At 36.8% G+C, this 12,112-nt stretch overlaps 1 protein-coding gene across 8 annotated transcripts in view; it reads left to right on the top strand.

Moving 5' to 3' along the window:
- The window catches only part of lrch2 (leucine-rich repeats and calponin homology (CH) domain containing 2), a 107,268-nt gene that overhangs the window by 44,332 nt on the left and 50,824 nt on the right, over positions 1 to 12,112 (top strand). For 4 of the 8 annotated variants that reach the window (XM_078412269.1, XM_078412264.1, XM_078412265.1 and 1 more), the window contains exons 10-14: positions 2,167 to 2,231; positions 4,579 to 4,686; positions 5,351 to 5,428; positions 7,805 to 7,867; positions 8,165 to 8,213. In XM_078412269.1, coding sequence (XP_078268395.1) covers positions 2,167 to 2,231; positions 4,579 to 4,686; positions 5,351 to 5,428; positions 7,805 to 7,867; positions 8,165 to 8,213 — 363 coding nt within the window. The remainder of the gene's footprint in view (positions 1 to 2,166; positions 2,232 to 4,578; positions 4,687 to 5,350; positions 5,429 to 7,804; positions 7,868 to 8,164; positions 8,214 to 12,112) is intronic. The other 4 variants (XM_078412270.1, XM_078412263.1, XM_078412268.1 and 1 more) reach the window with 3 other exon arrangements.

The raw sequence follows: 12,112 nt of genomic DNA, 5'->3' as shown, positions 1-12,112 counted from the left end.
TGTATGTAGTTATATGAATATTATATTAACTAAAATTGGAGCTGCAGATTATTGCATAGAACAATCTCAGTAATAGCACAACCAAGGACCTCTGCCATTGGAAAAATATCGATACCCAACAAAAGAAAAATTTAGTCTTTCAAAATTGGAAAAAAGTAATAAAGCAAATGAAAAATAAAAATAGACAGCTGGAATTACTTTGGTCCATGACCTTCTATCAAAGCTGGAAAAATGAATTTTCGTTTTCAAATATTTTCATGACTTCCCATTTCCTATTTTTGAATCAGTCTCTATATTAAACTTGTACCTTCTATAGTTGTTTTATGAAATACATGTTTACTTTTTACGGGTAGAGGAGCATTCTATTTCAATTAGAAATAAATTGTCCTGTTTAATAACTCTGTTTTCAATATTTGTAGCCTTTTTAGGTAGTTCTTTTGAACTTTTATATTGTTCACAGGTTATTGATATTAGTGGAAATATTTACCATTATTTGTTTTATCAGTTTATTTTCTATATTTGTTTTTATTTATTTTGATTCACCAGTCCGATCTCTAAGCTGAATGTATTCCAAAAAAGTCGATGACAATGTTAGCCTTGATAGCTGTTGTACATGAGAAAAGGGCTTCACTGACTTCAAATCCATCCAAACTACTATGGGTTCACTTGCCAAGATGATCCCCATGTGGCACCAGGCCACACTGATGTACAGGAAATGGGCTCTCGATGGAAGGCCATACACAGGACTATAAGGGAAGAAACATTGTGATTAGGAAAATGCAGCCAGCAAAATTAGTGCAGGCAAAAGTTTGAGGTGTTATTTTAATTATGCCCTGCACAGAAATATAAGTTCAGCCATAACTCTTTGCTGTTGTACCCTTTATTCTAATTTTTAAATCTAGAATGCGATGTTTGTTTCACTTTTCAGTTTTACAAACTTTCCCTCTAATTGGTTAAGATTTAGTTTTGTGGAGCTCTACCTTTCCCTATGGATCAATTCTTTTATTTCCCAATCAACATTTAGATTTTAGATTTTTTTTTAGATTTAGAGATGCAGCGCGGAAACAGGCCCACCGAGTCCACGCCGCCCAGCGATCGCCACACATTAACACTATCCGACACACACTAGGGACAATTTTTACATTTACCCAGTCAATTAACCTACATACCTGTACGTCTTTGGAGTGTGGGAGGAAACCGAAGATCTCGGAGAAAACCCACGCAGGTCACGGGGAGAATGTGCAAACTCTGTACAGACGACGCCCGTAGTCAGGATCGAACCTGAGTCTCTGGCACTGCATTCGCTGTAAGGCAGCAACTCTACCGCTGCGCCACTGTGCCGTATTTTCTCATTCATTCTATCAACATCTGCAGCCTTTTTTCATAATTTCATAACTTTTCTTTTTATCCTCAAGTTGTTCATGCCATGTGTCCTTTACCATAGAAATTGAAATCATACGGACCCTTGGCTACTTTTGGAGCCTGACACGAGTTGCCTCTCTCATCTGAAAATGATCCATTATTGACATACATTTTCTGTTCTTTAAATTGTTTCGTCTATTTTCTATAAAACAATGCCTTAATTTTATCAAGAGCTTCTATGCAGCACTCTTATCAAGTCCTTTGACTGCATTTTATTTGTCAATGAACTTCAGACTGTTTAAGATCTGTTTTCTAATTTTATTGAAAAATATTCATGTTATTTTACTTAAATTAATATGAAGGGCATTGCAACCGAGCACAGATTTTCAATTGTATTGCCCATGCTTGACAGATCACTAGATAGTGAACAGGAGCCAGAGCTCTACTTGAATTGTGGCACATATTTTCCCTTACGTTACCTTCAGTCTTATTTCTAACAAATACTAATCAATGAGAGATTTGGTGGCAAAGGAAATATTAATTCTTGGAGAGATATGGCTGAATACTTTGTTTACCATTGGGGGGAAATCATTTCTCAAAGTACAATTAGACAATTGAACTGGCAAATTTGCAACCAGAATTATATAAAAGTAATTTTCATCATGATGGTCTGGTCATATAATAGCTTGATATTTTTTAAGGGGACTCTGGTGATAATTGGGAGAAATTCTTGTTTGATACTTTTGTTTATAATTTAGCTTGGTTTATAATTGATGACGTTTCAATAATCCATTTTTATCTCAGGACCGAGGAAAGCTATCTGAAAGATCACAGTTTATGGAAGAAAATAACTGGGAAGATGAGTCAAGGTATGAATGTGTAGTTGCTTACATAGATCTGCAAAGGAAACTATAGTAGGCCACTGATATTAAAAGCACTGTATTGTTTTGTTTTTTAAATTAGAGCAAATTCTAATATCCCAGTTAATTCCTCTGAAATAGACCATGCAACAGATTATATTCCAGTACATTAGAGGGCAGATGGATATTGCTTAATTCATGAATGTATGTCTTTCCAAAATGTGTTTGATGAATTACCACCTGTTAGGCATGTTGGCAAAATTGAAATTCAGATAAGCAATTTGAATTTATCACTCCCACTTGATAATTTGCAGTGCAATTTTAAAATTTGCAGATTAAGCAAAATGTAAAAATAATGTAAAAAATAAGGAATATGCCCCTACTCTGGGTAAAAGATTCTGTCCATTCACCCAATCAATTCCCCTCTTGATTTTATACACCTCTATGAGATCATCTGTTAGCCTCCTGCACTCCAAAGAATAAAGTCCTAGCCTTCCCAACCTTTCCCTCTAGCTCAAGTTCTGGCAATATCCTCCTAAATGGTCTCTGCACTCTTTTAGTAGCTTAATTACATTCTTCCTATAGCAGGGTCACCAAAACTGAACATCACAACTCAAATTACATCATATTAATGTCTTGCACAACTGTAGCATAATGCATAACGTCTATGTTCAGTACCCAGAATGATGAAGACCAATGTACCAAAGCTGCCTTTATATTCTATTCACCTGTGACACCATGTCTGCTCTACCACATGTCCTAGACCCTCACCATTCACTGTGAAGGTCCTGCCCTTGTTTGACTTTCTAAAATGCAAAAGCTTGCACTTTTCTGCATTAAATTCCATTAGCTGTTCCTCGACCCACATGCCAAGGCCCTGCTGTAATTTCCGATAACCATCTACACGGTCTATGTTATCACATACTTTAGTGTCAAACAAGGGCCGGATCTTCACTGAAAGTGGTGTAACATGTAGTTACAGTTGTGAAAAAGACTTATAGCATATTAGCCTTCATCAGACAGGGAACTGAGTGCAGAACAAAACAGAATGCTGGAGCAACTCGGCAGGTCATGCAGCATCTATGAAGGGAATGAACAGGCAAAGTTTTGGGTTGGGACTCTTCTTCAGATTGATTTTGCTCAAGATTCCAGCAGCTGCAAAAATAAAGTCCTAGCCTACTTAACCTCTCTCCATAGCTCACACTGTTGAGTCCTGGCAACACCCTCGTAAATCTTCTCTACACTCTTTCCAGATTAACAACATCCTCCCTATAGCAGGGTGGCCAAAACTCAACATGATACACCTAATGCCACTTCAGCAACAGGTTGTACAATTGTAACAGAACATCCCAACTTCTGTACTCAATACCTTTACTGATGAAGGCCAGTGTACCAAAAGACCTTCTTGACCACCCTATCTATTTGTCATGTCACTTTCAAGGAGCTGTGTATCTTCATTCCTAGATCGAAGATAGACACAAAATGCTGGAGTAACTCAGCAGGCCAGGCAGCATCTCTGGACAGAAGGAATAGGTGATGTTTTGGCATCTTTCCTAGATCCCTCTGTTCTACAACATTCCACAGGGCCCAGCCATTCACTGTGAAGGTCCTGCCCTGGTTTAACTTCCCAAAATGCAACATTCAACACTTAACGCTTCACTCCTTAATTTTTACATCCTTTAACTACTTTGGGAAAACAGCCAGAATCCTCCGCTTCCTTCTGGCAGAAGGTTAAATAAAACTCAAATGCACATACTATTAGATTCAGGAACAGCTTCTTTTCCCACTGTTATTTATCTACTGAGTGGACCTCCTAAGCTAATAATGTATCCACAGTCTCCCAACCTACTGGTGTGGCCCTTGCAATGTTGTTCATCTGCACTGTTTCTGTAGCCGTAACACTGTATTCTGCATTCTGATTATTTTTCTCTTTGGACTATCTTTTATACAGTACTTTCAACTGGCTTGATTGTACTGGTTTTTGGTATGATTTCACTGGATTTGTCACTATTTTGATATAAATGACTATAATAAACTGTACTTAATATTCTGAGCAATATCCTGCTTCACTCCATTATCTATGCACTCTGAAGTTGCACTGAAGTAAAGTTATCACCACTTTCTGAATCTTATTATTTTTTTGAGTACAATGCAGGACACACCTATATTAACTAAAATAAGTAGTAAGTAAAGTGGTCAATTAGTGCACACTAAATTATTTGTTTAGGAGCAAGAAGTTAAGCTAATTATTATTATTATAGAGCTCAGGATATTTTTTTCCCTGAAGAAAATTGCAGTGTTAATTTATTTTCACCGGGAGGGATTTATAAAATATTACTTGTCTGTGAAATTGCAGACCCTCAAGTGTAATGCAGCAAATGGTTCGAGATGAGGATGAGTTGAAGGAAGTTATGGATTTGCGCAAAATAGCAGCTCAATTATTGCAACAGGAACCACAAAACAGGTATAATAAATGGTTGTGTTTCTGAATAGAATATTGGAAATAACGACCTTTTTGATGGTACAAAATTGTTTGCGAACAATAATTAAATGTTGCAACTTTTTGGAGATATGTTGCTTAATGTTTATGAATGTCTTAAGTCCCAAATACTGATTTTCATTGTTTTGTTGTTTAATTCGATCACAATTTGAAAATTTTATGCAGTAATAGTACGTTATTAGAATATAATTATCTGAAAAGATTTTATAGCAGATGTAAATTTGTATCTAATAGGCTTTTTGCTAACTATATTTGTAAAGGTGGTTAGCGATATGGTTGTAAATGTTATGGATTTCAAGAATATTTTACTATAGAAATCAAACTGATTGTGAACTGAATTTGGGAGCAATCATCAATGTTCTGCCTTTTTTGGCTTTTGCTTTCTCTTATCACTCTTTTTCATTGTCTTTTATTTTTAGTTTATTTAATAAGCAGTCCACTTCCAAAGCTGCTATTCCTAGTCTTGTGTTCTTCTGTAATGCCAAATATGGCAAGTTTTAAAAATACTAAATACCTAATCTTGATTTTTCACATGTCATCACTAATAATTTCCATATAATTTCCGAATACCTTTCTTACTTCCTTGTTTCATATTGGAATGATTGGTGCTCATGGTGTGTGAGTACAGACGGAGGCCAGTAACTTTTAAAGCATCATTCAATGAAAACTGTATCCAGAGGAGAAGGTCAGCAGGACCAGGATCAAGGTACATTTACCGAGCAACCAAAAATTTGAGTGTATTTTGTACCAATGTGTGAATCTTTGTAAAACTTGCGTTGGACAATTTCTTCATCAGTTAGCATGTGTAACATCAGCACAAAATTATGCTCAGTCCTGTGCTTTTGGAAAGTGATGTATAGGATTAGTGTTAAAGATTTTATAAGTTAATATTTTGTCATATTTGCTTTTTAAATTTCAGCCTTTTAAAAAAATTGTTCATACATAATGATAAAATAATAGAGATTAAATAGGAATTAACATACCATGTAATACAAAAGCTTGCTTAAGATCTCTGCAATACTTGCATTGGACAAATTTTTTCATTAATTTCCACAGGACGCAGGTTTGCAATTCCTTGGTTGTGTGCTATCCGTCCCTAAGGTTTCAAATCCTTTTAGGATTTGAGAATCAATGTCAATCCTTTTAGGATTATATTGAATCAATATCTGCTTACTAACACTTTAGTACAACTGAGGGTTGTTCCCTTCTCTTCCAAATAACAAAAAACTGTGCTGAAAATGTGAAATAAAAACAGAAAATAATGGAGCTAAGCAGGTCAGGCAACATCTATAGAAAGAGAAAAAAATAACATTGCAGGTCAATTATCTTCCATCAGTATTGGAAGAATGAGAAAATAAGCATGTTTTGAAGGAGAGAGTACAAAAACAAATGGGGCATCTGTAAAAGTTTGCCCAGGTCTCCTCAGAGAGAGAGGGGGGACGAAAAGAATAGAGGGAGACAAAAAAAAAAAGGGCAGTAGAGAGAAACAAAAAGAACTGGAACAGCATTCAGCATTTTCTTGTATTAGATTTCCAGCAGCCGCTATATTCTGCATCGTACAGTTCCAATATTGTTCTTTTCGTTCTATTACCCTCTACATTCCTTTGGATAAATCACCTGTATTAGTAAACATTCATTGTTGCCATCTGAGAGAGGAGAATATCAATCATATTCCAGGACAATCTTGGTCTACACCTATCACAGATATTTTCTTTGTCCTCACCATCCCTCTGCCTCTGCTACTTAAAACATCCTTTTTTAACGTTACCAGTTCTAATGAGGTAATTAACTAAATTTTTACTCTTCTGTCCACGTTTGCTGCCTATGCTCATTTTCTTAAATATTTTCTGTATTTTTTCATTTCCATTAGTATTGATTGTTAAACTCTAATTTTGTGTTCAAATTTGACATTTCTATTGCCAAATAAAAATGTATCTAATTCTTCTATTGTTACAGCTGTAGAATGAAAGCAATTTTTGCTTCTCAATAGCAACATGTAGTTTGTTCGAAAAATTGTAACTCCAATTATGTACATACCAACTCACAAATATTGTTTTGCATCTAAGACTCCAGACTCCATTAAACATTTTCAATTGTACATATTATGTGAGTTTATCCATGGTATTTTTTCCTATTCTTCAGATAATAACTTTGAAAATAGAATATGTAGTTAAAATAATAGAATTCTAAAATGATCCAAAGAATGCTTTTTGGATATGAAACTTCCCATAAAGTTGTTTAAATAAAACTTTTCAAAAATTCTTCTTCTTGAACTTTTCACTACTTGGTCTTTTGCTCAAGCTAATCCATTATCCTATATGTGATATTTTTTCTTGACTTTTCGTAACTGCTCTTTCTGCCTTGTATTTTAATTCACTATACTTAGAATTTAGGATTCTTTCTATTTTTATAAACTTGCTATGGGAATATGGGATCACCTCGAACAGCAATTGTTATTTAAAGATTATTGGTTGTAAAATTGCTTTTTAAAATTGTACCATTTTATGACGGTCTTAGAAATATTTGCCGTTAACATATATGTTGTTGAAGAAGTATGAATTTATTTTGAAATGTTTGTAATTGAATGTTGGGTCACTTTCTTTCAAACTATCAATTATAAACTATGGCTTGTTATTGATTAATGGATGATGCAGGTTTATGGTAATAGAAATTCAGAATTCTCTTCTATGTATAAATTGGTCAGAAAACTTGAGATGGTTCAGTGAGTCATTATTCTCATTTACAAATGAAAATATGTCACCATTGGCTCTGAATTCTTTAGATATATGTAATAAAATCATTTTAAGAGTGTGTCATTCTGATTTTAATATGTTTGTTTCAACTCTGACAATAGGGTGAAAGAAATATGGTATATGAAGTTAGCAACCTGTATCTATGAGCGATAACAGTGTTCATAATAAATGAACAATCAGTGCCCTTAACTCTAGTAAATAGTTGCTTCTCGATAGATTTAAATAGTCCATGTATATGAAATTATATCTCTCAGTATTTCTCATGCTGAGACAAGGGAAAAGATCATTTTGAGCTTACTGAATTATTACTCTTCACCATTCCTTTTCAGGCTGTTAGCACACTCGTCTATAAGTGGAAGGGACAAGAAGAAAAGAGCATTGGAATCTAACAGGTATTTTTATTTGTTCTGCATCACACATCTGGCCTTCCTTCCCTTCTTACACAGTCGTTATTTGGGATTTCAGTTCTGCTTTGTTCTTAATCAAAATACTTAAATACATATCTGTACCAGGTAAAAGTCAAAATTATGTTAAAATTTCATCTTATTAATTTATCAAATTAAATTTTCAATAAATTACCTGCAACAATTAAGTTATTTTTTGAAATAAGTTTACATTTAAAAACAATATTCCATGTATGTTGATATAAATGTGAGATGTTACATTTAAGTCTTGATGTTTCCTTCCAGTAGATCAACAGATAAAGTTACATCACCACGATTACTGTTCAGCTGTCAGGTAAGATATAACATTGGCAATTTTTCTATCAAGCCTTTTTTGTTAGACAATTCTTGTGGCTTTTAGTTTATTTGTTAGATCATCTTCAACATGTGGAATTTTCCTGAGCGACCGGAATAGTGGTAATTAGTTAGTTGGCTGACTATAATAATTTGGCCAAATACTGTTTCTGTCTGTTTAGAAGCACCTTGCAGCTGCTCCCTGTCATCACATTGCACCATCACATTGTAAACTGAACATTCCAAAACCATTTAGAATATAGCATTCATTACACCGATAACTCATAATTTTCACATGTCAATACATCTCATTGTTCACGTATCTCTTGGGTGGTCTTCTCTGATGTTTTGGTCTGACCACTGCCTCTGTCTGCACTGGTACTGGATTCTGATTTGTCATGTCCAGTTCATTTTGATTCTGGTTTTGCTTAGTCTCCTCCTCAGACTTGTGCAATCTTGGCTCCTCAATTTGGTAGTCTTGAGTCTGATCCCCCACAGTCTCAACTTCAGTTTGCAATGTCGCTGCTCAATCTCAACGGTAATACATTGTCACATACGATATGCTTTGATCATATTTGACTCTTTCTGGTGATTGGACCATCACCTTATTGCCTTGTCTGGACACGACTGTGTCTGGTTGTGGAAAGAAATGTGAGTCCATTTTACTTGGACTTTCTCTCCGCACTAGCCCCTTATCTCCTGGCATCACATCTGATGGTCTGGCACCTCGTCTCCTGTCTACAGAGAGCTTTGATGCCCTTTTCTTTTCTGCATCATGATCTCTTACTTCTTGATCATTTACCATGTCACTAACTCATGGTATCTTGGTCCCGATTTTCCTTCCAAACAACAATTCTGCCAGACTCTTCCCTGTTGTGCTGTGTGGTGTAGCAGTATATGCTGCCACATATGATAAAAGCATCTCCTTCTAATCTTTGCCTTCTGCTTGGGCAATTCTCATCCTCTTCTCTAGAGATTGGTTCTGACGTTCCACTTCTTCTTTAGCTTTGGTGTGACTTTGTGATGGTACACACCTGTGTTCTTCATGTAGTCAGCAAACATCTGAGAAACGAACTGAGGCCCATTGTCTGAATATAATGTGACTGGTAGACCATATCTTTCAAAGATTTCCATCAAAACTGCTAGAGTGTTTCTGATGGTGTAGTCTTCCTTATCATATATTCATAACAGTTGCTGTAGTAATCAATCACAACTAGTATTGACTCTCCTGATGGAAGTGGGCCTAGAAAATCTACAGCAACATCTTCCCATGGACCTGTCGGTAACAGTGTGCTTTGTATTGACTCGGGTGGATTGGGTCTACTTGCCATCTGACATCCATGGCATGACCTCGCATGTCGTTCCACATCTTTTTCCATCCCTGGCCACCATACTCTTTTATGAAGATTCTGTTTAGTTCTAACAACTCCTTAATGTCCTTTGTGAGCCAAGTTGATCATCCTTGATCTCAGCTTTGTTGGCACTACAATCCTGTTTCCTCTCAGCATACAACTACAACAGGACTGACCCATGGCATCGATTCTTCAACAGGTTCAATGATATTCTGTTCAATGAGCTCTTGGGTTTTGGCCTCAACCTTTTCTCTTAATCCCAATGGAGTTCTACCTATTGGTTGTGCTGATGGCTTAACCATCTTCAGTTTAACTTGACGATCATGCAATTTTTCAATTTCTTCAAATACTGGCTTGAACTTCTTTAAGTGAGCATATTTATCCCAATGTGTAACACACCTAATGCTTGAGCAGTCTCTCTACTCATGAGTGGCTCTCCTTTCCCCTTGATGACCACAAATTCAGCCATAGTGTGCTTGTCACCCCTTGGACCTCTGCCTTGAAACATCCAATCGTCAGGAGTGGTTTCGATGTTGTATAAGGATACATTTTCTCTCACACTTTCTTGAAGTACTTTCTATCTTATTCCATTTTAAGTCTTCCCATAGTGCTCGAACAATAACATTGCTTTCACTTCATGAGTCTACTACAATGTCTACTTCCACATCTCCAATTCTCACCAGTACCTTTGCATGCTTATTGATGATAGCAAAAGCATATCCTGCATCCATCCTTGTTTTATCACGTTTACATTCACTCGGACATTCATCAACTTGGTGTAAATTTTGATTAGTATCCATCTCTCTGCCCTCTTCTTCCTCCAAATCTATTTGCTTTTCTATCATCTCTCTTTGGTTTGCCTGGGGTTCGACACTTCTTTGCAAAATGGTATTTTTTTCCACACATTCTGAATGTTTGGACACATTCTGCATTCCCCCAGCAGGGCAACATGAATCCTTGGCAAAATGTCAAAGATTTGCGCATCTAAAACACTCAGTCATCTTTGAAACATAGCAACATTGTAATAGAAACTTCGAGCCAGCACCATCATTCAGTACAATCATGGCTGATCATCCAAAATCAGTACCCCATTCCTGCTTTCTCCCGATATCTCTTGATTCCGTCTAGATATCCATCATCTTCAGCTTTGGATGACCCTTGCCATGACCATGTCCCTTGCAAGTGCCAATAGATGACATCTTGGTTTCCTCCATCCAATCTCGGTCTGAAACTGGGTTTCCACGGTTTCAAATGAACAATTTTCAGTGTTTCTCCTAATGTTAGCGTGTCACCTTTCTCCAACAACTTAAGCCATTTGATTTGCAACTTTGTACAACTTGGTCCCTGATTTGATCCGCTGTGGAATTCTCTGCCTCAGAAGGCAGTGGAGGCCAATTCTCTGAATGCATTCAAGAGAGAGCTAGATAGAGCTCTTAAGGATAGCGGAGTCAGGGGGTATGGGGAGAAGGTAGGAACGGGGAACTGATTGAGAATGATCAGCTATGATCACATTGAATGGCGGTGCTGGCTCGAAGGGCCGAATGGCCTCCTCATGCACCTATTGTCTAACATAGTTGCAGCACTCAGAAACTTAACACAATCTTGTGACAAACTGAGCAATGTTTTCCCCCTCTCTCTTGGTTGATTGCCGGAATACATGTTGTTGAAATGTAGCATTTGTTTGCACCAGCATATATATGTACTCAGCAAGCATAGTATGTACTCAGTTATTCATCAACCCTGCTATATGTGTTTCAGAGTATTCAATGAGAGTGAATAGTCTAAACATTTTTATTTTCATTTATGTACATAGAAAGCTCAGACAACAGTATTTTTAATGCCACAACTTGTGTTTAGCACAGATATTGTGGAGCAAAGAACATGTTCCTGTGCTATAATGTTCTATGCTCTATTCTATGCGAACCTGGTAAAGACTGTAATATGAACAGATATTGTGAATGTCCTCCACATTTTCAGCCAGCTCCAACATGATTCTAGTTACTCTTTGCCCCTTTCTGCATTTAAGCAGGGACCATTCTTAGTCCGCTCATCTGTTCCCAGCCATAAATGCCCCATCCCATGATATCTTCCCAGGCAACCATCGAGGATGCAACACTATTCACCTATTCCCTCCAAGCAAGGAACCAAGTATTCATTCCAAATGAAGCAATGAGTCACTTGCACTTCCAGTCTAGTTTACTGAATTTGGTGCTCTTCTCAGCTTTGGAGAAACTAAATGCAGATTGGGTGGTCACTTTGCAGAGTCTTAGTCATGCAATGTGGAAACAGATCAAACTTGCCATTGTCGACCAAGTGGCCATTTTATGCTAGTCCCATTTGCTTGCGTTTGACCCATATCCCACTAAACTTCTATCCATTTACCAGTTCAAATGTATTTTAAATGATACTGTACTTGCCTGAAACACCTTGTCTGGCAGTTCACACCCCTTCCATATCCCCTTCCATTTGGAAACGTTGCCCCGCAGGTTCCTCTTAAATCTTTCCCCTCAAGCCAATGCCTTCTATTTCTTGAATCACCTACCCTAGG

This window comes from Rhinoraja longicauda, chromosome 15, assembly GCF_053455715.1.
Source record: "Rhinoraja longicauda isolate Sanriku21f chromosome 15, sRhiLon1.1, whole genome shotgun sequence".
Classification (NCBI taxonomy): Eukaryota; Metazoa; Chordata; class Chondrichthyes; order Rajiformes; family Arhynchobatidae; genus Rhinoraja; species Rhinoraja longicauda.
Note: the sequence above shows the minus strand (reverse complement) of the source record. Positions and strands in the feature narration are given on the sequence as shown.